The sequence below is a fragment of the Lissotriton helveticus genome, chromosome 6, assembly GCF_964261635.1.
Source record: "Lissotriton helveticus chromosome 6, aLisHel1.1, whole genome shotgun sequence".
Lineage (NCBI taxonomy): Eukaryota > Metazoa > Chordata > Amphibia > Caudata > Salamandridae > Lissotriton > Lissotriton helveticus.
The window spans coordinates 676,569,378-676,596,142 of NC_136067.1; the positions used below are offsets into that span (position 1 = coordinate 676,569,378).

The 26,765-nt window shown below is 47.0% G+C and overlaps 1 protein-coding gene across 2 annotated transcripts in view; it reads left to right on the top strand.

The window, feature by feature from the left end:
• The window catches only part of DOP1A (DOP1 leucine zipper like protein A), a 1,012,538-nt gene that overhangs the window by 648,878 nt on the left and 336,895 nt on the right, over nt 1-26,765 (top strand). For both annotated transcript variants that reach the window (XM_078648131.1, XM_078648132.1), the window contains one exon: nt 26,437-26,571. In XM_078648131.1, coding sequence (XP_078504257.1) covers nt 26,437-26,571 — 135 coding nt within the window. The remainder of the gene's footprint in view (nt 1-26,436; nt 26,572-26,765) is intronic.

Consider the following 26,765-nt stretch of genomic DNA (forward strand, 5'->3'; position numbering starts at 1 on the left):
GTTTTTACAGTATTATTTTATACTTCTGCTTTTATTGTATGCACTTTACTTAACCATAAGTATTGCAATAATATCGATTCATTTCTCTTGTACGAGAAGAGAGACTGATCAATAAATAACATCTTTTATTGAACACGCCCGTCTCTTCCTTTTCTCTACAATCTGGTGAAACTAAGAATGCACGTACTGACTGAGTAAAATAAGTTGTCTTTTGTTTTCACACGACTCTAGAGATACACTCTTGATTAGGGGAGAGCAAAGTTGTCATGTTCTATGGTTGTCAGAAACTAAATCCCTTCTTGTCTATCCAGGGAGGTTCAACTCCTCCTTGTCTATTCGAGAAAGTTTCTAGTGAACTCTGAGCTAGCTGGCAAACCCAAAACTTTAAGTCTAATATCGACAGTAGAAGACCTAGTTAACGTCTGGTCTAGGTCTATACTATTGGAGGTATTATTCCAATGCGCAGAGCCTATTGGGATAATAGGAACTACACTACACATCTTTTAGATTCCCTTTCACCTCAGCACGGTGCATATTTTTAATTTCATCTTAACTCTTTCCCCAGTTTTCGTCTCAGTTCACTGAAGTCCTGTTTCTTCACTCATTACTTTCCCTTTTTATGTGCATGCTTCACACCTATTACCACCTCTCTGTCACTCCTTTTCTACGTCCTCACTCAGCCTGCAACTTCTATGTTCACTCTCACTTATCACCTTTTCCACCTTGCACTGGCTTGCACTGGCTTGCTCCGGCTTGCTCCATCCCTCTCTCATCGTCTCCATTTGATATCTACAGGCTCTTAGGATCTTTTTCTTGGTCTCGCTGTCGTCTGGATTTTCGCTTGTCAGATTCTGGCTAAATGAGCTATTTGCATGTTTTCTTATGTTTGAAGCTCAGAATTGCATATTTATTGCGTACCCTGTAAATACTGCACCCTGCCGTGTCCTTAATTATCGTGTGGACATTTCCCAACCAGGATTCCATACCAGTAAAGATCAATGACTTAACATGTATGGGCTCTGTAGGCGGGGGTGTGGAGAGGTGGGGACTTACTTTCATATATTGTGGGAGTGTCCATGGTTGAATCACTATTGGGCTCAGGTGACCCGCTGTATGCAGGAGGTCTGGGGGGTTAGGCTCAGACTGGAGGCAAAAAGGTGCCTGTTAAACATATGGGAACCAACTGACCTGTCACCTAGTGGGAGGTTATGGGCCACACTAGGGTTTGTAATAGCCAAAAGGAACATTGCTAGACAGTGGGGGCAGACAGACCTCGTAGAGTGGGACTGTGGAAAACTGATATGGATTGGTGCATGCTCCAAGGAAAAATGCGGCGCGGGGGTGCCCACGGAAATGGACAGCGATATGGACCAACTGGAATGAATACAGAGGTACAATCTGTGAACCCCCCCAGGTTTTCCCGATTGACAAATCTCTTGTGCTGTGAATGTAAAGTGATGTTACCAATGCCTCTATACCATGATCACTGAGTGTATGCCATAGTTTCCTGCGCTCTTCTGTAATATTCTATGCCTTGATTGTGACGACCACCACCTATTTCTTTGTTATCAATAAAAAGAATTTTAAAAAAAATCACTTAACATGTGGGTTTCAGAAGTGCATGCCTCCCTCTCAAATTAGGTGCAGAATGGGCTGCAGCTTTGCATGCCTGCCTCCCAAAAGACACATACCTTGGGCAACAATGTAGATCTTGGTGTGTACATTTAGCCAGTGGTTCCATGTCATGTGTGATAACTTTAGCCAATCCTAGCTTTTAATCCATCAACAAATTTCTGGTTTTGGTTTTTAGATGTATGCTTGTTATGGTAACAAGAAAATGACAATTCCCTGAATGGTACAAATTTATGTTACCTAATATGCTAGGACTACCTGTAGCTGTAACAGACGTTAGGGTACAATTAGGTAGCTTTCTATAGCCATGTAGCAACCCTGCGAGCAATGGCAAGCAAAAATCTTTAAATAAGAAAACTAAACAAGGGCTTCTTGCAGTTCTGCTGAGAGTGTCAGCTAATGCATTTCAATTATGATTTTTTTAAATGCACTCTTGAGGGGATCTCTGAGGGTTTTAATATAAATGCCTCTGAGCCATCTGCAAGAGAATTTCAAAGATCATTTCTTTGTATATAATTGATCTTTTGCAGTGAGTATCAATGAGACCCAAGGCTACAAACGTGAAATGTTAAACTCAGCCTGAATTATTTATCTGTAAGAAACTAATCTAAACAGTTACAGCTTCAGCGCGGCTCCGATTAGTTTAAATATACTACTTACATGCGGCTTACCACACGCCACTGCGCCTTCATCGCTCTGGGCTCCGGCCTGATGCTTCCTGTCCCCGCTGTCACTGCCCCAAGCGGATTTTCATCACATGATATGGCTCTATCACTCTATTACGCACTACTGGGAGCTAGTGACAGCTGAACGTACTGAGGTCCTGGGCTAGGCGGTCCCGCTGAACCCGATGACCATATTTTTAGATGTTACCGATGGTTTGGATGGAAACAGGGCTGAGAAGCTTTGTCTCACTACCGCACTGATGGTAGCTAAACGCGATATTGCAGCCCTTTGCCTGGACCCGTTGGCCCCTTCCATGACACGGTGCGCAAAGCGGTAGATTGGTGTGCAGCGAAGGAGCGCCCAATGTATTCAGCCCGCGGCTGTCCAAAAATGTTTTGAAGGGTGTGGGGTAAATGTGTCGGAGTGGTGGAAGACTGAACTTTCCTGAGGCTCCCCTATGGACATGCTGTGGACATTGTTGCTTGCTATTCCTAGCTGGATTCATGAATGTCGGGGTATTATTTCCCTATTTTGTCACTGTTTTGTACTGATCACTGCGAAAAGCAGGCTTTGTTTTTGTTGCTGCGAATGTGTTAATTTAAAATCCAGAAAATTTTGAGCAATAATTCTTGGTGCAGATCGGCTCAACATCAGAGTCGCAGGCGTTGTCCGTGCCGATGTGACATGTGCAGTGCCTATATAGGCACCCTCCCAGCATACTGGCATCACTTCCTTTCTTTCGGTACCATCCACGTGGATCCTGAAGAGCTAACTCATTTTGTACTGCTTTTTCAATGTTTTTGTAGACTTTTCTCTGAGCTTTCGCTCCCAGAGTGCCTTAGGGATGTCCCCTAAGAAACCTGGAGGCTTTAAATCCTGTGGAACCTGTCACAGGCAAATGTCAATGATAGACCTCCCCACCTGGGTTGTTTGTGGTGCCTGGAGCCGGACCACAACTCTAAGGCGTATCCCTACTGTTGTACCATAAACCCCAAAGCGATCCAAGAGCGAGCTATGAAGCTCCTGGCTGCCCAACACCGGATGACTTTGCAGCACTCTAGGTCCTGATCTTGTGGAAGGTTCCAGGCTGCTCTTGGAGTTGCTCTCACCAATCGTCATCGACGTCCAAATCATTGTCGTGTAAGTCACACAAAAAGAAGTACAAGAAGTTGAAGCGCTCTTCGACTTTACCGTGCCGGTCCAAGTCATTGGATGATGCGCAGGAACGAGCCACAAGTCTTGGCACAGCTCCCATACCTCGCCCGTGGAGCCTGTGCCTGGGTCGGCTCCACATCTCCATGACTTCCATGGAGCCGGAGCGACCCCCACGCATCTCCAAGAGTTCTATGAGGCTATTCCTATCATGTTTGGGCTTTTGGACCCCTCTGGAGTGCATTTGAGCCCCACGTGTTCGGAGGTGCCCCGACTTGGTCCCCACTGGCGGGTTCACCCTTGGCGTCAGTCGAGTGCCATCTGGGTCTGTTACCAGATCGGGACCAACTCTGGTCATGAACCCATGACATTCGGCAGGGTTCGTTCCTGGCCCATCATCATTTTCGACTCCAATACGGAGCCAGCGTCGTCTGATGTTGACTTCAGTGGCAACTGGACCTTCCATTCCTGACGGGCCCTGTGAGGAATTAGACTGGGACGATCTGAGGATCCCTTTTGCTACTCTGCCCCCTTAAATTGGCTGAAGATAACTGGTATGAGGACCTGGCTGATGCCAGTGGTCTGGACATTTCACCAGACACTGGCCTGGTCTCTCCTCTCAGTGTGGCTACAGAACAAAGGGCCTCATTTGCTATGGTGGTGCGGAGGGCAACTGAGGTCCTAGATCTTAGGCTGGGCACATTGGTGGTAAAGATACTATCTTGATGGAGGAACCCCTCCACCCCTTCAATGAAGCCCTCACTGATGCCCTGGTCTGGGCCAGGCCCTGCACAGGTGCCCCTGTGCACAGTATGTCAAAAATAACAGATTCCTAGGCAACTGGAAGGCCTGCAGGGTGGCAAGTCAAGCAACACAAAAGATAACATAAGCTGCAGTGTACTGAACAAATGATAACAAAATAAGTAGACAAATATTATTCATTTATTATAAAAAAACATACATAAAGAATTAAAACCAATGTGATTAACAAACATGGGAATGGTAACAATGTAGATCAAATGATGTAGGGCATGGAATGATACAAGAAGCAATATATAAAAATTAAATGCACATACAATGATAAAATTCAATACCAGACAAAAAGTTAATACAACAAAGTGGGTTAGATGTTGATCTGTGCACAGTATGATCACCCTTCACCACATCCGGCACCTGAGGTTCCTCTTTCCTCACCCAGTATTCCACCTCTGAGAGCCTGGTGGTGCAAGTCTCAATGTCCCACGTTAACCCTGGGGCTTTCCCTACCACTCCACCGGATAGGGAATCCAAGAGGCTGGACGCTTTTGGTAAGAGGATTTTCTCTGCCACCAGCCTTGCACTGCGGTCACTGAACACTGCGCACCTCTTGGGCCAATATGGCCACCTGGTGTGAGACTGGATTGTGCAAGTGCTGCCCATGATATTGGAGGAGGCTCGAGTCATCCTGACCCAGGCTATTGCTGATGGCAAGGATTCAGCAAAGTTCACTTTATGCTGTGGATTGGACGCAACAGACTCACTGGGCAGAGCTGTTGCTTCATTTGTGAGGCTCCGTTGTCACACCTGGCATAGATCAACTGGCTTCTCCGGGGTATGCCCAGGCATCCCTTATGGACACGCCCTTTGACAACACACGGCTGTTCGGCAACAAGGCTGATTCAACACTAGAAATCTTTAATGATAATAAGGCCACCGCCCAGTTGCTGGGACTCACCATGCCCCACACCAGCAGCACTCTCCCTTTCACTCCTTCGGTTGCAATGGTAAGGGTTACCAGATATGTCCTATTCCACTCACCACCACGACCAGCAGGCTCCCCAGTCCTTTCTTGTGAATCAAGTCCAGAGGTCTGCCCAATCCGCTCCCCACCAATTAATATGTCCTCACAATATCACGGGCAACCAGTTGGTGGCAGGATCAGGCGCAACCTGCCCCACTGGCAAGCCATAATTTCTGATGCATGGGTGCTCCAAATTGTTGGAGGAGGTTATGTTCTCCCAATCATAGAAACCCTGCCACCGTCCTAACATCAGCTAACGGCGAACCATTGCTTTCTCCTGTCTCAGGAAGTGTAGGCTGTTTTGGCCAAAGGAGCCACCGAGAGGGTGCCGACAACAGAAGTAGGTCGTGGTTGCTATTCCTGCTCTGTTCTGGTTCGAAAGAAGTTCGGAGGTCTCCATCCTATACTTGATCTGCACCCCTCAACTACTTCCTGAAAAAAGGAGAAATTCAAAATGCTCATGTTAGCTCAGGTCCTGTCTGCCCTGGATCCTGGAAACTGTATGGTAGTGTTGGACTTGCTGGATGCATAGTTCCACATGCCCCTCCTGCCAAGCCACAGACGTTCCCTGCAGCTCACGGTACGCCACAAGCATTTTCAGGTTAGTCTGATCCCTTTTAACCTTACCAGCATCCCTTGGTGTACAGAAAAGGAATGGCGGGGGTTGCAGCTGATCTGTCGGGGTCAGTGGTTGCAGTCTTCCCTTACCTTGACTACTGGTTGTTGAATGCAAGCTCGCCCTAGGCTGTTGTCTCCTACTTTCAGACTACGGCGGACCGCCTGCATCGCTGGGGTTCACTGTAAACGTGCCAAAGTCACACACAACTCCCTCTCTTATGCTGCCTTTCAACAGAGCCATTCTAGACACACTGCAGTTTCACACATATCTTCGGAAGTGATGAACCCAAGATTTTCAGGCTATGATTCAGATGTTTGAACCACTATCCTGGATTCAGCAGAGTCTGACTGCTTCATGGCCTCCTGCATTCTGCTGGTAAAGCATGCCTGCTAGCCTATGCGGGCTCAGCAGTGGGACCTGAAGTCCCAATGGGCTCAGCAATAAGGGAATCTCTGCGACCTGGTTCAGATAACAGTTTGCACTGCAACAGATCTGCGGTGGTGGCTGAGAAACTGTGATTGGGTCAGAGGCAGACCCCTCTCAATTCCTAATTCAGAGCTCACAGTTGTGACAGACGCTTCACTTCTGGCTTGGGACAGATATCTGGGAGAGAGGGAGATGAAATGACTCTGGCCTTTAATGCAGGCTCAGCGGATCACTAAAAGTGCCTCCATCCAGAGTAGGTATAAAGGTCTCTTTCCCAACTGGGGTGATCCTTGGTTAGATCCTTTTTCCACTGCCGAAAGCGTGCAATGTCAGCAGTTCTGCTTGTAGGAGTTTCCATGGCAGGGCTTGCTTGGAGATGGGTTTTGTCTGAAGTGGGACTCAGGACTCCTGTATGCGTTACTGGCAAAACCACTCCTGACCCGAGTTCTGAAGAAGACCAGGACAGACCAGGCCCAAGTCACCCGAGAAGATCTGGACTGGGCATGGAGAGTATGGTATCCTGAACTCATAAGCACAAGCATCGGATCTCTGATTAGGCTGACCCTTTGGGAGGATCTCCTGTCTCCTGTTGCAGTAACAGGGCAGGGTTCTACACCTGAACCTGTGCACACTCCACCTTGATGCTAGGAGATAAGGCGGCGGCAGTTGAGTCTTCCTCACGAAGTTTGTGAGGTCATTTCGGTAGCCAGGCATCCATCAACGAAAACTATTAGGAAAAGTTTGTTGCTTGGTGTGTTGAAAAATATGTTGACTCTCTTTCTGCACCCTTGTCAGAGTGTTGCTGTTTGTTTTGTCCTGAGCCCAGCATGGTCTTGCTCTGGGCACAATTAATTGGTATATTTCAGTCATCTCGGCTTTCTTGCGGTTGCCGTTCAACTCCATGTTTGTCACCTGTTGTGACACATTTTCTGAAAGGTCTGCAGCAGTTGTTTCCTCCCAAACCTTTCATCTGCCATGAGGGTCAACGAGCCACAGGCTCTCAATGTTCACCCTCCTTACACCAGCTTCTACCCAGAGAAACTGGTTCTCCAAACCTGTGCGTCTTTTCTGCGAAGGTGCTGACACCTTCCCACGTTGGCCAGAGCATCACGCTGCAGACATTCTTTGCTCCACCTCACCCCTCCAAGGAGGGGCAGAGACTCCACCACTTGGACCCAAAATGGGTGTTGTCATACTGTATGATCTTATTTAATCAACAGGGAGTGACGCTCGTGAACACAGGGGTCGATGAAATAAGATCCTGTGGTGAGCAATTGCCCCACTAGTAGCTGTGAGAAGTTGGCCTGATATATGATGCTCACTAGTTCTAGTGATCACCTTGTATCAGTCCAAACAACCCTTATGGTGATTGGTTGTAAGTCAACCTTATAGACCAGCTATCCTAATGGTAGCATGGACAAAGCAGTCTTAGGCTAAACTCTTTTGGCATGTGAAGCCAGCTGTTTTACCACAATATAACCCCTTGAATACCAAGTGAAAGGACACCACACAGGTTGTTATGAAAATAAACAGTATATTTATTAATAACAACACCTCTGAACTCTTTATGAGGTCAGAGGGCTAAGCACATGACAATCTCTTACGGAAAATACTACAAGTTGCACAAAATTACAATGGTGCCCTAGGGCACGACAAACCATATACTAAGTAAGTGGAATGTGAGAGTCGATAAAAGGAATGGAGCTGTCCAGAGGCTGTAGGATCGATGGGACCACGCTATACTAACTTCAGGTAAGTAATAGGAGGCCCACTGAACGCGTGTGCAGAATGTGAACTCACACGCGAGATGCGTAACAACGTCTATGGACAGTACAGTTCAAGAAAAAGGTGAGTACGGACAATCCTGACTAGGTAGGACTAAAACGACTGTGGAACTGGACACTAGGACAGTTAAACTACCCTTGAGCACCGAAATGCTCGTGTTACCTCACCCACGGGCCGCGGGTGCATAGGTGTCAAAGTGCGTCGGGTTCTCGCGTTGAAGTCAATGGAGCCTGTAAGAAAAGATGCTGCAGGCGACCAGGAGGAAGATGTCCGGTGCAATCCAAGGGTGGATTGTTAAAGAAGAAGACCTGAAAGCAGAGGGGACAATGTTCACAGTCACTAGCCCGTGACTGGAGTGGAACCAGGAAGGAACCAGATGTCGTCGCGATCAGGTGAAGAGTGGACGCTTGACTCTGCAGCCACGTGGACCAGGAGGTGTCTTCGACGACCAGGATGGAGGCACGAGCTGTCCCACGCAGGCTCTCGCTGTCGGCGGTGTTGGATCCGGGATTGGAGGCAACAGGCCTTGGCAAAGGCAACCCACGCGGTGAGTGAAGAAAGCGTCTGGTGCGAACTAGGAGAGTCCGGGGTGCCCCTCTTTTGGAAGGGAGCAAGGGCCAATCTGGAGCAACCAGATCAGCAGTGAAAATCCAAAGGGTCGTCATCTAGGAGGCCACTAGCCAGCCGGCAAGTGACCAGATAACGCGTCGAGCAGGAACCAAGCAGAAGAGCCCCACGCAGATCTCGTGGATGCTGGAGGGCTGATCTTCGGTGCAGGGGCTGCTCGGGGTTGGGGCTTCTCAGTCCCCAAAGCACTTGGTCGAGTTTACCTCGGGAGTCGTGCTGGAAGCGAAGTGCAGGTTCGTTCAAGATGGCCGGTCCCACGTGTCTCGTCGCACCCACAGGTCTCAGCTTTGCTGTAGATGTAGGTTGAGGTCGGAGAGGTCTGGGAATCCGGGTCTCGTCGGGCTCTGAAGTCTGGATCCTCGAGGGAAGACGACAAAGTGAAGCCGCTGGACGCTTGATGGTGCCTGCAGTTGCAGGGTGGACACACCTTGCCCACAAGGGAGATTCTTCAGTCTTCTGTGGAGCAGAACGTCGAAGGCCAGAGTTTCTTCTTGTTGAATAGTTCAGGATAATCTAATCTGGAATGGGACCAGCTCCTACCTTTATTCTCCTAAAGGGGGCTGCACTACTGACTAGGTCCCTCCCCTGGGTGGGACCAGGAATGGGGGTGGTTACACCCCCTATCCTTTGTCCGGTTTCCCGCCAGAGCTGGGGCAGGGATGCCCCAGCAACTGGTTTGAACCGGTGTATGCACAGGGCACCTTGTGTACCCCAGGCATGTCTCATTCCTTTCAGGCCTCCCTACCTCAATACACAAAACCCTGAATGGGGTGGTGCTAGCACCTCCCAAGGCAGGAAACCCTTTGTCCAAGCCATCCTCGCTGGAAGGACTCCCAGCAGCAGGAGGTCAGACTTGTGTCTGTGGTGGCAGCATCCATTTTGTGATGCTGAGGCTGGAGTTAACTTTAACCGGGGTTCACAGTTACATACATGTCGTGTCCCTCTAGAAGGGTGGAATGCTACCCCCGTCGCCAGAATTGGCGAGGGGGTAGTATTCCAAATCGTATGACACCTTACTCGACATGTTTTGATAATGTTATACCAGAGTTAGCATTTAACCGCGAGGTTGATAATGCACTTAAGAGTATATGGTATAGCGTTATCATGGAACAGCTATTAGGACTTGGTTCCGCAAGCTGCAAACGGGCTCATCTCATGCCAGAGCACCATCTCACATAATTCCAAGCACTCTGCCTTCAGGATTGATAAGGCCTTCCATAGGAGTGACTGATAGGAATATATGTGTCCATTTTAGGGTTAGATATAGGTATACTATATCTACAGCAAAGGGTGTTTACACCACCTTGCCCCAGCTGTCATGCAGCCAGTTGTGTCAGATTTAGATGGCCAGGCAGGGGTGGCATAATACATGCTTCAGCCCCTGGTAGGCCCTGGGTACACATATGCCCTGGATACCTATGGTATGCTGTACAGGGACTGATAAGGTGACTCAGTATCTAATTAGATATGTACCTAGGGTACATGGAATCCATTTTAACAGAGAGAGCAGGAAGCCTGGGTCCTGAATAGCAGGATCCCAGGCCAACTAAGTCAAAAACCAGCAAAACAGCAGGCAAAAAGTTGGGGGTAACCATAGTCAGATATCCACCTTCCTACATAACCCCCCCCAAACGAAGGGAGATACGGCTATCCTTGACCAGGTAAGCCTATATTGCCTGAGTGGCCATATGAGGAGGTGCATGCACTGGCATGGTTACCCCCTATCTCATGGTCCACTAAGCAATCCCTCACCCTAAGGGTATCTGAGGGTCTCCACCATAGGGAATCTCTACCTGTGGTGTGTTTTGGTAAAGTAAAAGGCTGGTACTGGGATGGAGTACTGAAGTGAGGCTCCACTAATGTTGGGCTCAACTTCCTCCAATCACTATCCACCATATATGCCTTTCTTTCCAGGACTGAGTTGCTGTATGCTCTCAGGGTCAACCTCTGGCTACCTAAAGCTGGAGGCTGGGTCCCTCTGTTTGGCCTACTGGAGGGACAGGTCAGGTTTGGGCACCTTAGGTCCCAGGTTTGGCTGTGCCCAACAGTGTCCATCTGTGGGAGGTCCCTAACTAATTTTAAGGGGGATCCCTCAGGAGTTTGTTTTATTTTCACTTGGCTAGAACTACGAGCTTCAGTGCCCTTAATCTGCTGATTGGGGGGTTCTTTTGGACTGGGGGCCCTTTGGGGTCCACCACTGGCCTCCCTGACCTCCACAGCCCTGGGCTGACTGAGGCAGGGTAGAGAGGGGCAGGTTACCTGCTCCAGACTGGGTCCCACTTTGGAAGGGTCCACTGACATCAGGGGTTCTGCCAGGCTAGGCCTGACTACCTCTGGGGCAGTTTCTTCACAAGGGGTAAGATCAGTTCCCTGAGGAGGCTGATCCTTTCCTAAAGTCTAGTGGGAGGGAGATTTCTCTTCCTCCTCAAGGCTCTCTGTTTGAGTGGAGTGATCCATAGTTTCAGGCTTCACAACACTATTATCAGTCTGAGTTTGGGCTGTGGCCATCACAACCCCACCAACCTTTTCAGGAAGGGACTCAGTTTGGGTATGGGCTGTTACCATCACAGCCCTGCTAACCTTTTCAGGGAAGGAATCTGTCTGAGATTGGGCTGAGACTGGCACAACCCTCCTAACCTGTTCAGGGAGGACATCTTGGACTGGGGCTGTGGCCATCACAGCCCCACTAACCTTTCCATGTAGGTTTACCATTTTAGAATGGGTTTCTTGTTCTACCTCAGCCCAGGCTGAGATCTCTAAATCATTCCCCAGTAGGCAATCTACAGGCAAGTTTGATGACACTGCCACTCTCTTGGGGCCAGTGGCACCTCCCCAGCTGAGATTTACCACTGCCATGGGATGATTTTTCTGCACTCCATCAATGTTTGTCACCTGGTATGTGGCACCAGGTATAAGTTGCCTTGAGGGGACTAAGCTCTCAGTCACCATGGTGATGCTAGCCCCTGTGTCTCTATAGGCCTCAACTTTCAGACCATTGATGAGGGGCTCCTGTCTGTATTTGCCCAAAGTGTTGGGACAATCAGTGAAGTTGGCAAACCCCATGCCAGTCTCACAGACAAGAGAATCTGAGTTAGGGGACCTGGTTAGGCCAGAGTCCCAGGAACTCCCAAAGTAAATCCACCCAAATTCTTGGGGGCACTTCCACCACCTGGGGGATTACTACTAGTAGTAACAGGAGGCTTGGGAGTGTTACTTGGGGGTATGTTCTCCTTATTGTTGTTGGCCCTTGGGCAACTACTGTCAGTTTTCCAATGGCCTACCTGTTTGCAGTTTGGCAATAAGGTTTCTTCTGGGTATTGGAAGGATTCTGGGACCCACCCCCCTCAGAGGATTTTTGGGGCCCTGATGTGGTTTGATAGGTAGATTTATTCCCACCATTCTCTTGAGGCTTGGTTGATTCCTTCTTTTGGTCACCACCTTGTTTCTTAGGCCTCATCCTGGTTCTGACCCATTTGTCTGCCCTCTTACCCAATTCTTGTGGAGAGGTCAGATCAGAGTCTACCAGGTGCTGGTGTAATAACTGGTTCTGACAATTATTTAAGACTTGCTCTCTCATAATTAGATTATACAATCCTTTGTAATCAGTACCCTTACTTCCCAGTAACCAGCCCTCCAGAGCCTTAGTGGCACAATCAACAAAGTCAGTCCAATCTTGAGCCTGAGTTTTCTGGGTATCCCTGAACACCAACCTGTACTGTTCAGTGGTTAAGCCAAACCCATCAATCAGAGCAAGTTTCAAGACTTGGTAATCATTAGCATCCTCATCTCTAACAGTGAGGAGCTTGTCTCTACCTTTACCTTCAAAGGAGAGCCACAATATAGCTGCCCACTGACTCTGGGGTACCTGCTGTACTTTGCAGGCTCTCTCCAAAGCAGACATCCCCTTGTGGATATCATCCCCTGTCTTATAGGGGGGGCACTATTTTACTCAGGTGTCTATTATCAAAACTCCTGTCTCTATCCCTAGGGATAGTGCTGCCACCAGTGGGGACTACCCCACTTAACTGTTGCTCTCTAGCAAAGGCAAGCTTCTCTTTGGCAAGGGCAAGTTCTTCCCTCTGGATCCTCAGATTAGCCTGTCTCATCCTTGCTTAATGCTCTATCCTCTGAGGGGAAGTCATTCTCCTCTGGGGAGAAGTCATTCTCCTCTGAGCAGAGGCATGAGAGTGCACAGATCTATTGGAGTCCCTAGAATGAGACCTATCTCTTCTAACTCCAAAGACTACTGGTGTACTTTCAAGTCACCTTTTATTTATATGTAATGTATGTCAATTTTTGTTCAAACATGAGAGACAAAGGTGCTCATGTGTGTATAAAATATTTTTTGCAGCCCTGACGAAATTCCCAAGGCACATAAAAAAGGGAATGAAACGCGTTGGCTGTGCCTCTGCATTTTGTAAAGAACAGAAATAAAGAAACGAATAAAGAAGGAACGGAAGATCCATATTAATTCAAAAACATTTGTCTGTTAATCACATTATTGAGTGCTCCTCTCATATTTTGACAGTAACTCCAAAGTTAGGCCTGCTCAGGGTCAGTACTGGGGGTCCCTCAGATCCTTCCCTATGTAGGTCTAAGTTGGCCCTTGTAAGTCTGCTGACTAACTCAGGACCTTTGTCTGCCTCATCCCCAGAGGTGTCCTCTTCTTCCTCCTCCTCTTCTGCATTCTCTGTTTCAGGGAGGTCTGGATCTCCAAGGGTACCCTCTAAGGCTGGCATGCTCCCATCTGTGTTAGAAGCCTTTCTAGCATCATATGTCTCTAAGAGACCTAACAGAAAAGGAGTGGTAGGGTTAGAACCCTGTTTCAATTTCCTGGAGGTACACAATTGTCTCATCTCCTGGAAACTGAGAACTGCATATCTGGAAAGGACCTGTGGAGGGTCACTAACCACTTGGGGAGTCTCTGAAGACTCTCCATGGGTAGACATGCTTCTAGTGAGGTGTAAGTGATGCATATATAAAAAGAAGGTAGGACAGCGGGACCTGAGTATCTGGAGCTTAAACGTCAGATCACTGGTGAAGCACTACCAGGAGGTATATGATCTCCTCATTGACGGCTCCCCTGATGTGCTTTTCCTGACTGAAACTTGTCTCCAGGACTCTGATTCCTCGATAATTAACCTGGCCTTCCCCCCAGATTATGCCATTTTTACCTTAAATCGGGCGACTAGAGGTGGAGGCATTGCTATGGCCACTAAACGGTGCTACCCCTGTGAGTGGAAAGCCGCTAAACTTTCTGGGTGTGAAGGCGCTCTTTTTAAAATTGCGTTTAGTCACCAGTTTACCCTTTCTGGCTTATTAATTTATCGTCCTCCGGGCTGTGACTCCGTTTTTAGGGCTGCTCTCCCTGATTATATTACTACAGAGGCACTAGGTTGCGCTAATTTCAGTGTTATGGGAGATCTTAATCTCCATCTTGACTGCCCCTCTTTACCCTCCATCAGGAGCTTTTTGGCGGATCTTGAGGCTCTACAGCTGTCTCAGCTGATTACTACTCCCACAGATAGAGGCAGTCATATTCTTGACCCTTTCTTCACAAATTTAGAAGGTTTTAGAGTTCTTGGTTCTTCCCAGCTGGTCTGGACAGACCACATGCTGGTGAAAACGGCATGCTCCTTGTCTGAATCTCCTTTTTTATCTCAGGACAGACTTGTTCTCAAACGACATTGGCACAAATTAAGATTGGAGGATTTTTACCATATGCTTGAGGAGGCTCCTTTAGGCCCTCTCACTGAGGTTGATCGTGGATATGACTCCTTTTGTGAGTGGATCTCTGGGGCCCTCGACTCTCTGATCCCTATGTGTTGGTCCAAGTGTCGTCGGAAGGAGCCGAGCCCTTGGTACGATAGTGCCTTAGCATCTCTTAAAAGGGCCTGTAGACAGGCCGAGCGATTATGGAGGAAGTCGTTTGACCCGGAATTGAAGGCTTGTTATCTTGCTAAGATCAAGATCTACCACAGGGCAGTGTGTCAAACACGAGCTTCCTTCTATGCCCATGAGTTTCAGAATTCTGCTAATCCATCGAAACTCATCTTTAAAGTATTAAAGGACCTGATGGCTAAGAGAGCAACCGCGACGGAAATATGCTCGGACGCCCACTGCGAGGGTCTGGCCTCCTTCTTCCACGAAAAAGTGCAAGCCATCTATCGCACTTTCCCTATGGGCTCCCCTACTTTAGAGCGGGTTGATTGCACTTTAGGTGATGGGGAGTGTCTTTCCATCTTGCCCCCCCTATCTATGGAGGTGTTTGACTCTCTCAGCCTTAAAATCAAGTCAGGATCTCCGGCAGATCCGTTGAAACCGGCCCAACTTAAGATCTTGGCGCCGGTCTGTCGCACCCCGGTGCTGTCTCTGATCAACCTGTCCCTTTCTTCTGGAGTAGTTCCCGTCAGATGGAAGCAGGCTGTAGTCATGCCAATTCTGAAGAAGGCGACCCTCGACCCCCTTAAACCTGAAAACTACCGCCCTATCTCTTTACTTCCTTGGGCCACGAAAGTTGCGGAGGCCCACGTGAATGCCACTCTTTCAGACCATCTTGGTAGGGCTAACATCCTTGACCCTACTCAGAACGGGTTCCGTGCGGGTCATAGCACGGAGACGGCCCTTCTCTCTATGGTCGAACATCTGCGTTCTGTGCTTGATGCGGGTCGGACGGCGGCACTATTGTTATTAGATCTCAGTGCCGCCTTCGACACGGTCTCGCACAGGATTTTGCTTCAGCGACTTGAGGAAGTGGGCGTCTCTGGCCTCGCCTTATGCTGGTTCCGATCTTTTCTCACGGACAGGTCATTCCAGGTGGCGATCCCGCCCGGTAAGTCGTCATCTTACCCGTTAGACCAGGGGGTCCCACAGGGGTCATCGCTGAGTCCCACCCTTTTTAATCTTTATGTGAGACCGCTGGCTGCGGTCGTCAAGCGGTGGGGCCTGACGATGGTCTCTTACGCAGATGACACGCAGCTGGCGGTCACACTGAGTGGGGACTCAGATCTGGAGGCTCCCAGGTTTTGCGATGGTTTGCGGGTAGTGGCTAACTGGATGAATTCCAACTGTCTCCAGTTAAACACCAAGAAGACTGAGATTATGGTGGTTGGTAAACAGGTGGCACTGTGGGGTGACAAATGGTGGCCTTCGGACTTGGGTGTGACTCCCTCCCCAGCATCAGAGATAACAAATTTGGGGGTGTGGCTTGATCCATCCCTCAGTTTCATCTGTCATACCAAGAAGGTGGCGGCTTCTTGCTATGGCATTATTAGAGGACTTCGACCCATCCTCAAATTCTTTGATGCACCCACAAGACAACTGGTGGTCCAAGCATCAGTGTTGTCTCGGCTGGATTATGCCAGCTCACTACTGGCGGGGATTAACCAATCAGAACTTTCTCGGCTGCAGCGAGTTCAAAACGCTGCGGCCCGACTGGTGACAGGTTTGCCTAGGCGGTGCTCGGTGTCTAAATCCCTGCGCTCTCTCCACTGGCTCCCTGTGCAGCACAGGATTAAATTCAATTTTCTTTGCCTTGCATTCAAAATCCTCAAGGGTACATCCCCCCAAATCCTAGAGAATTTGTTGATTTCTTATGTTCCTTCGCACACTCTTAGATCTCTGGGTCAGAATTTAGCAGTGGTTCCGCGTTTTAAATTGAGTAGAGTTGGTGGCCGCTCTTTTCGAGTCCTGGCTGCAAGCTGGTGGAACTCTCTTCCTCTGCAAATCCGGGCCATTGATGAGCTCCTTCAGTTTAGACGGGCCATCAAGACCTTTCTATTTGCTTAGCCCCTATGATGTGTCTCATTTCCCTTCTGTTTCTTGTTAGTGCTGTGTTGTGTTTGCCTTATCAATGCGCCAGGAAGCCCCTTTGCTGGGGCAGCTGTGCGCGATATAAATAAAAATAACATAACATAACATAACATAACACCTACCTACACTATGGGTTTTCCTACTGATCCCTTGCTAAGAGTTGTAGTCAGGGTGTGCTAGGCCCTTTCTACTACAACAGCTGGTTCAGTAGAACTCAGAGTATTTCTAAGCTTGTTATATGTACCTAGGTACCTTATGTGATCTTTCAAATGATATTTCAAGATTATATGTGGTAAAAACAACAGCAAGCTCAAATCCCAACCGCTGCACACCAATGTGAGAAGTTGGCCTGATATATGATGCTCACTAGTTCTAGTGATCACCTTGTATCAGTCCAAACAACCCTTATGGTGATTGGTTGTAAGTCAACCTTATAGACCAGCTATCCTAATGGTAGCATGGACATAGCAGTCTTAGGCTAAACTCTTTAGGCATGTGAAGCCAGCTGTTTTACCACAATATAACCCCTTGAATACCAAGTGAAAGGACACCACACAGGTTGTTATGAAAATAAATAGTATATTTATTAATACCAAAACACCTCTGAACTCTTTATGAGGTCAGAGGGCTAAGCACATGACAATCTCTTACGGAAAATACTACAAGTTGCACAAAATTACAATGGTGCCCTAGGGCACGACAAACCATATACTAAGTAAGTGGAATGTGAGAGTCGATAAAAGGAATGGAGCTGTCCAGAAGCTGTAGGATCGATGGGACCACGCTATACTAACTTCAGGTAAGTAATAGGAGGCCCACGGAACGCGTGTGCAGAATGTGAACTCACACGCGAGATGCGTAACAACGTCTATGGACAGTACAGTTCAAGACAAAGGTGAGTACGGACAATCCTGACTAGGTAGGACTAAAACGACTGTGGAACTGGACACTAGGACAGTTAAACTACCCTAGCCGCGGGTGCATAGGTGTCAAAGTGCGTCGGGTTCTCGCGTTGAAGTCAATGGAGCCTGTAAGAAAAGATGCTGCAGGCGACCAGGAGGAAGATGTCCGGTGCAATCCAAGGGTGGATTGTTGAAGAAGAAGACCTGAAAGCAGAGGGGACAATGTTCACAGTCACTAGCCAGTGACTGGAGTGGAACCAGGAAGGAACCAGATGTCGTCGTTGCGATCAGGTGAAGAGTGGACGCTTGACTCTGCAGCCACGTGGACCAGGAGGTGTCTTCGACGACCAGGATGGAGGCACGAGCTGTCCCACGCAGGCTCTCGCTGTCGGCGGTGTTGGATCCGGGATTGGAGGCAACAGGCCTTGGCAAAGGCAACCCACGCGGTGAGTGAAGAAAGCGTCTGGTGCGGACTAGGAGAGTCCGGGGTGCCCCTCTTTTGGAAGGGAGCAAGGGCCAATCTGGAGCAACCAGATCAGCAGTGAAAATCCAAAGGGTCGTCGTCTAGGAGGCCACTAGCCAGCCGGCAAGTGACCAGACAACGCGTCGAGCAGGAACCAAGCAGAAGGGCCCCACGCATATCTCATGGATGCTGGAGGGCTGATCTTCGGTGCAGGGGCTGCTCGGGGTTGGGGCTTCTCAGTCCCCAAAGCACTTGGTCGAGTTTACCTCGGGAGTCGTGCTGGAAGCGAAGTGCAGGTTCGTTCAAGATGGCCGGTCACACGTGTCTCGTCGCACCCACGGGTCTCAGCTTTGCTGTAGATGTAGGTTGAGGTCGGAGAGGTCTGGGAATCTGGGTCTCGTCGGGCTCTGAAGTCTGGATCCTCGAGGGAAGACGACAAAGTGAAGCCGCTGGACGCTTGATGGTGCCTGCAGTTGCAGGGTGGACACTCCTTGCCCACAAGGGAGATTCTTCAGTCTTCTGTGGAGCAGAACGTCGAAGGCCAGAGTTTCTTCTTGTTGAATAGTTCAGGATAATCTAATCTGGAATGGGACCAGCTCCTACCTTTATTCTCCTAAAGGGAGCTGCACTACTGACTAGGTCCCTCCCCTGGGTGGGACCAGGAAGGGGAGTGGTTACACCCCCTATCCTTTGTCCGGTTTCCCGCCAGAGCTGGGGCAGGGATGCCCCAGCAACTGGTTTGAACCGGTGTCTGCACAGGGCACCTTGTGTGCCCCAGGCATGTCTCATTCCTTTCAGGCCTCCCTACCTCAATACACAAAATCCTGTCTGGGGTGGTGCTAGCACCTCCCAAGGCAGGAAACCCTTTGTCCAAGCCATCCTCGCTGGAAGGACTCCCAGCAGCAGGAGGTCAGACTTGTGTCTGTGGTGGCAGCATCCATTTTGTGATGCTGAGGCTGGAGTTAACTTTAACCGGGGTTCACAGTTACATACATGTCGTGTCCCTCTAGAAGGGTGGAATGCTACCCCCGTCGCCAGAATTGGCGAGGGGGTAGTATTCCAAATCGTATGACACCTTACTCGACATGTTTTGATAATGTTATACCAGAGTTAGCATTTAACCGCGAGGTTGATAATGCACTTAAGAGTATATGGTATAGCGTTATCATGGAACAGCTATTAGGACTTGGTTCCGCAAGCTGCAAACTGGCTCAGCTCATGCCAGAGCACCATCTCACATAATTCCAAGCACTCTGCCTTCAGGATTGATAAGGCCTTCCATAGGAGTGACTGATAGGAATATATGTGTACATTTTAGGGTTAGATATAGGTATACTATATCTACAGCAAAGGGTGTTTACACCACCTTGCCCCAGCTGTCATACAGCCAGTTGTGTCAGATTTAGATGGCCAGCCAGGGGTGGCATAATACATGCTTCAGCCCCTGGTAGGCCCTGGGTACACCTATGCCCTGGATACCTAAGGTATGCTGTACAGGGACTGATAAGGTGACTCAGTATCTAATTAGATATGTACCTAGGGTACATGGAATCCATTCTAACAGAGAGAGCAGGAAGCCTGGGGTCCTGAATAGCAGGATCCCAGGCCAACTAAGTCAAAAACCAGCAAAACACCAGGCAAAAAGTTGGGGGTAACCATAGTCAGATATCCACCTTCCTACAGTAGCCATTTCCTAGTGAACTTCAATTTTAGATGTACCCTACCAACAGTGATGCCATCTAACATGTTTCTGGAACTTACGATCAGATTCCTAAATTTGTCGGGGTCATCAATACACAAAAGAACCTATGTCCTGAAGATGGTCTTTCTGATGTCTACACTATAAAGACCGAAACGTCGACAATCTAACCCATTTTCTCTGTCATTTGTGTCCTAGGATACGTTTATTGCATAGTCAATGATGTTGTTCCTTCCTAACATGCGAAATGGGTTACAGCAAAAGTACTCATGATAGAAAAATGTTCATCTCAGTTACTTTTGTCATTTTGTGAATTGGAGTTTGTATCTTTTAAATAATATAACTCTTTATATAAAGTTTCTTTCTTTGAAGAATACACCCTTGTATCATTGTTTTCTTGACTAAATACATTTCAGCTTGCCTAGTGACTCGTAGATTAATGAACTAATTCACTTCTAACAATTGTTTGTATTAAGTCAACACATGGGGCTTAAAGTTAATTTATTTTGTTAAATTTTGTTCTGAAATTGATTCCTAAAAAAGAATTCCTTGAAGGCATCATTACCTGATCGTTTAGATTACCCAAGCCTCCAAGAGTTTATTGGGTTGCCCATTGTTTTGTATACTCATGCTGTATCGATCACATCAAAAAACACCATGTGGATGGTCTGGTCTATGTTCAGTTCGCTGAAGCGAAGAAGGGCAAAGCAGTCAAGAAGCGGGCCATCTCCAGACGGATTGTACTCTTCCTAAAGATCTGCTCCTCCTTAGCCAAGGACTCTCACCACCCAATCTGCTTGCACGGTTTGTTCCCGTTGTGGACCCACACAGGAGGATATGCCCCCCTAGGCACACACCCATCACTTCCAGTAGTGAGCACTGTATGTGTCTGCTTAGGTGTGTGCAGTGTTTGTTACCTTGTTGAACAGTGGTGTTTTTCAGGAAGTACGTTTTGAGCCTGGCTTGTTTTTCGACCTTCCTCCGGCCCATGTCCTTCACTATGCACGAGAACTCTGTAAAGTTTATTTGTCATGAGTCATGTGGCATGGAGACGCAGCCTCTATCTAGCTCGTCCCCATTTGCCACAGTGCTCGGCTTTTAGTTGTCCAATTGGGAGAAGGATCTTTGTTGGCTGGCCCCGGAACCTTGAGCTCCTGCTTTTCAGCGTGGCGTTTTTCCGTGCTGTCTCTGGATTCCCTGCCCCTCACCTCTGGTACCTCTTCCTCGACACAAGGCCCTCTGAGGCTCTGTCATTTCATCGTGGAATCCTATTCATTCACCGCATAGCAGGATGCTCGCTCTTTCTACCACCTGGCTGCTAATACTCAACCAGCATCTTCCCTATATGGATAGTCTTTCTGCCTAGGATTTATCAGGCTCTGTTCTTTGTTTTTGAATGCCCCACACCTGTAACCCACCTTTAAATTCCTCTGATTATCCCCAGCAATTCTGAGACTTTGAGTTTGGAATCCTTTCTCTTATTTGGATTTGTGGGCAATATATATTGAGACTTTGTGCTTTTTGGCTGTTGGTACTATATTTTCCCATAATATTAATAGGAAAACGTTCTTGATTGAAAAAACGTCCCTCAGCTTTCTGGAGGATTATGGAGATTGGCGTTTTGTTCTTATGTTTATGACTAGTGAGTGCATATCTGAGGTTGTATTGAATCGGGCATGAGGTGTGCGTTTTATCTCATGAATACATACATGGTGTTCCTTGTGATTGTGTGTTATAGGAACCGGTGTCCAGGACTACCTATCAATGAGACTGCAATTCCCCAGAACAGGACAATCCCTCATATTGCGAGCCACGATTGCTTTAGTCTCAACTCATTCTTGCTCTTATTTCTCCCCTAGGGCTAACCACCCATCCTGCTTTATCAGTGTGGAGGGTTAGCCTGGAGGTGAGATGTCGGACTATCTCTGTTTCCATGGTTCCGGGCTTACAGGTGAGTGGGACCGCAACAAGGAGCAACTGCCTGAGGGCTTGCGGATTCATTCCACCAGATCCAATGCTGTGACTACTGTGTTTGATTGTGCAGTTCCTGTCCTAGACATGTGTCAGGCATGTGTACATGGGCATCCTTGAGGACATCTACCAAACTCTACTGCCTGGACAGTCCGTTCCGCCGTGACTGGGCACTTTGACTGTTCAGTCCTCCAGGACTTTTTGGTCCGATCCAGTTCGCAGATCCACCTCTGAGGAGTAATTGCTTTGGTATCTATTCTAAGGTAAGGAATATGCGGCTAGAAGCCTCTGTTAGATGAATAAGTTACTTTCCGTCAGTAACAACTTATCTGGTAGAGACTCTATCCATCTGCCTGTTCTTTACTGATCCTCCTTGTTCTGCGAACCAGTTTTTCTGCCACAAATGGTCCCTGTAGGCCCTTAGTAGCTGCACACTGGTCATTCATCCTTTTGATGTGGCGCAGAAATCATCATGTAACAAACCGATATCAGCATGCTGGGGTGGCACTTTTGTAGGTACTACACACATCCCATCCAGTGCAGATGAAGTTTTTTCTGTGGCCGGTAGGCGCAAAGTAGCAGCGCACAGAGGTCCTGCTCAAGATTTTCCACATCCAGTCTGCCACCTCTGGAATATTCTAAGGTAAGGAATCTGCAGCTAGATAGAGTTTCTACCAGATGAGGCGTAACTGAAGATAAGTAACCTCGTTTTGGCTGAGCATCAAAAAGTAGACTGGGCTCATGAGAGCCTTGTTGTGATTCTGTTCTGCCACTTTCTTTGTGATCTCTGAAACCAGGGGTCGCAAGACACTCTCCAGGGGTCCCAACTGTGACCCTTAAATGAGGTCCACGGATTCTTGTCCATCTTCACGTAGAAAAAAACCAACAGTGTGTCAGATTCAATCATTGCTGCTACCAGTTTTAGACTTTTCTCCAGCTCACTCTATTTTTGGCTAAACTGACTTGTTCCTGGATCGAGCTGCAATATAGAGTCAGTGCTTATCTCTTTGAAGCTTCACTTTCTCATTCTATACCTTACAGCCATGACATAGGTTTCCACTAGCTTTGCCAAAAAGGTTTCCACTTTTCCCTTCTGCAAAAACCACTTTTGTTGCAAAGTTTTTTTTATTGCAATTTGTGTCATGCTATAATAAAATTAATCTGTTTCCTTAAATAAATGGTCCATATTGCTTTGACTGTGCAATTATACCCCACTGAATCCTCCATCTATTTCGCAGTCATTGTCCTTAGGCAAACTGACCATCACTGAGCTGGGAGGTCAGAGTAGCACCATCAAAAGTGATTGGGAAGACTGATGTGCTATCTCACTAAATTAGATAAAAAAGAAGCAACAAAGCCAATAGAGTTGGTTATGCTATAGTGAAAATGTTTTGCTAAGCTTCAGTAAGAACCAGACATAAGCAGCAGCAGTGCTTGTCACTCACTCACAGAAACAGGAACAGCATAGTGAGTAGCGGTGCAAGATTACCTTTACTCATTGTGAAAAACTACATGACAAGCAGCTGCATATTACAAACAGTTAACAATTACTGAAAGGACAGCAGTTGTGGAAGCAGAAGTCGAAGTGGATGGAATCTGTGGGGCAAGACGTGCTTATACTGCTTTAATTTAACAATAACAGTTCCCCAACTTTTTCGGTTTTGTCTACACCGTGCTTGCAAAATCTCTTGTATTCAAATATAAATTTGAAAAGGGGCTTACAGCCCGACCTTACTTTTCATTTGTTTGTGTGCTTGCCACATACTTTTCGTCCATTTCTGTTGGTTGTAACATGTTGTTTCCTGTTGTTTGTGTGTTTTTCTTATCAGTGGAGCTTGGCCCAAGTATTTATTTGTTTATTTTTTGTAGTTTTATATAGCGCAAACATGACATTTCCAGGTATCAGAGCACTGTGCATATAGTTATCAAGTCATACGACAGCAGCTTTTGCAGTGGGTTTGTGGGTGCGTGCTTGATGTGCCAGGAGGCACGCTACAGCCTGGAATTTGATTCCTGAGTGTGGTCTTTTCAAAGCACTGCTCTAGAAACATAATAAAGAGTTTTATTTGTGTTGCTTCATCTTCAACTCAGTATATGCAGAGTTCCTAAGCATGTCATGACCTCTATCATCCTTTCTAAATCCAGCAACAGGCAATCAGCAGCATGTTCTACTTGCTGCATGAGGCTATTGATTTCTGTTGATATATATATTCGTGTGGCAGTGCTTCGCTTAAGGCTACCTGTTCTGATTGAATATTTCCGGCTGTGCCCAGTCGAGAAGCAAGTCCCACCTTGAATGAGGGTCCATGCAGGCTTTTGGTTAGAGCTTGCAGTGTTGGAACGAAGGCAGGCGCAGCGCCAACACAGGTGGTGCTGCCTTGGACACGTTTTCGCTGCTACAAGTGCGCTTCCTGACAGGTTCCAGTGCTCTCCTCGCTCCACTGGGAGAATATTGGTTCCAATTGCAAGGTTGAAGAAGCAGCCCCACTGTGGGTTAAAGGGTAGTGCACTACAAAGCCCAGGATGCAGTGCGCCTGAGACACGCCCATAGAGGCAGGTGAGAGCTATTTGAGTAGACACTACCAGGAACTGTTTGATTGACCTTCACGAACATTGCCTCTGAGGAAAGGGTCATCCCTGAAACGCGTCAGGCTTTTATGTTCGAAGGAGACTCTGAAATCTGCTGGGGATCGAGCAAGTGAAATGGATTCAAATAAACGTGCTTATTGAAAAACTTCGTGTGGCAGTGCTTCGCTTAAGGCTACCTGCTCTGATTGAATATATAAATATATATATATATATATATATATATATATATATATATATATATATATATATATATATATAATGGTTTTCATAGGGCATTTAAAAGAAAGTATGACTTTCGTTATGGTAACATGAGGCAGGGCTGTATGGGGAGGTGATTTTACAGGCAATGGAGTTAGCAGAAGCAATTTATCCCCATAGCTGCTATCCGGAGTCATGTGCATTGACTGGCACCTGGAAAGAATTCCAGAACTTAGACCCAGCTTGCACATAAGTTTGTTAATGCATACGATCTCATCCACGAGAAGGCTAAATTAATTTGTGCCTTTCTTGCTTTTCTTGGCTTGCCCCTGTATGAATTCCTTATTGCCATGGGACAAGGTAACTGTAGCTCCTTCACTTTATCCCTTAATTTGCGATTGCTTACACCTTATAAATGCGGCACTGAGAATTACTCTGTCGAGATTGTTGTTTTTTAAAATAAATGCAGAACTCTAGGGCCAGTTGAGAGGATGCCCATCTTGGCTTACCACAACTCCCTTGCTGATCCAGCACAGTTTGTGTTTTTGTGCCAGTTGGTGAGTACTAAATACTCCTTTGGTGATACATATTACTGTTTATCATCCTCGTGAGACTCTTGTCTTTTGCCTGGAAATTGTCCTTACAGCTAGGAGCTACGACTGGCACTTAAAATGTTTATCCTTTGCTTTTTGCCTCTTCTTCAGAGGTTATTGTGGCTGATAGCATTATATCTTTAAGCCATACCTAGTCTGAGGTTGATCATTTTAAATAACTGACTAGCATAAATCTAGACCACCTGCCCTAAAATATCCTTCTAATCAGCTCTCATCCTTTGTACTGTAATTTCTCAATGACCCCTTTAAAGGCTCAAGATGATCTTTTGAGGGTTAGGTCCCATAACCCTCCTCTTGACATATATGAGGTTATTCACCCCATTCTATGTGAGTGAGTATAGTCTCTCTCTACAAATGCTGAATTTTTTTGTCGGAATTATTTTACATGTAAGTCTGTAAATACCAGATAAACTGTGTTACCATTTATACTATTGCCATGTCACAATTGAGGTGTTCTAGCCTGTCTTATGATTGACAGAGCTTTAGCTAACTCCCCAATAATATGATACCTCCTTCTAATGTTAAAACCAAGATGTGCAAATGGAGAGTAATGCCTACTGGAATCTATTGTGCATTAGGGCAGCTAAAAAAATCTTAATAAACTACAAACGTTATAAACACTAGTCAGCCTTCCTGGGTCATGTAAAAAATCATGGCGACAAATCATGGTCAGAGTTACAGAATTGACCGTCCCAGTGGAGGTGCGATGGCACCTCCTGGAGGTTATAGAGGAAGAAACAAGGCCCAAATATCCCAAAATGTGGCTGATGCTTGCATCAGGATGTGTGCGAGCAGTGGCAGAATGGGAGATTGATCTTGATTGGTGCCAGCAAGCCAATAAAGTGATCTACCAAAGCAGAGGCTGCCCTCGAAAGTGGGAGAAGATATGGTGCTTATGGAGAGCCTATAGAGGTCAGGCGACTGCCTTTAATTGGTGCTACATTGTATTGTAACTGTGTACTGTGCTATGTTCACATTGTGGAATTGTGCCTTACTCAACCAACTGATTTTTATTGCCAACAACCAAATGTGTTTTTATCCTGCCTTTACTGGATATAATCTTGCCCATAAAGCTATGTTGATATGCTGAGCAACTGTTTAACAAAAAGATGTTTAAAAAAAATAAACCATGGCATGTGTTATCTGGTGTATCAAAAACTATATTGGCTTCCAGTGAATTGTGGTTACCTATTCATCATCACCTTCCTGGTTCATAAACCTGTCCAAGACTTATTCTAGCCGCACATGTTGCAATAGACTGTTACTGTACATCTACAATATAATTTTCATATCAATAGAATGTGATTTTTCATGACCTTCACAGTCATACTGAGATGACCATACTTCAACTCCCAGCCACTACATCCAGAGATTAGGCTTGGGGTGCATGCCTTGTAAACGTCTACCCCCAGTCAGTCCCTGAAGAAGAAATAGTAATACCCTACCTGGATTTATCTTGAGATATTGTATTTAATGCTCTAACCAAATGGATTTTTTTCAGGTAATTTCGATCGCTACAGAAGAACAACTTTTGCTGGTTGAGTTAGTCCGCTCTATTAGTGTGATGCGAACAGAGACGGTGATACAGACTGTAAAGGAAGTTTTAAAGCAGCCTCCAGCTATAGCTAAACACAAGGTATGTTTTGGTGTGAAGAAAGCTAAGTATATTTCAATGGTGCAATAGCTATGTTATGTTATTCAGTATTTGTCATAGCGCACGTCCCATCCCCGAGGGGACATCTCGCGCTTGAGATAGCAGAAAGTCAGGAGCTGCTACTTAAAACAGCCAGGTTTTAAGCTGTTTCTTGAGGCCAGCAAAATCCATACATG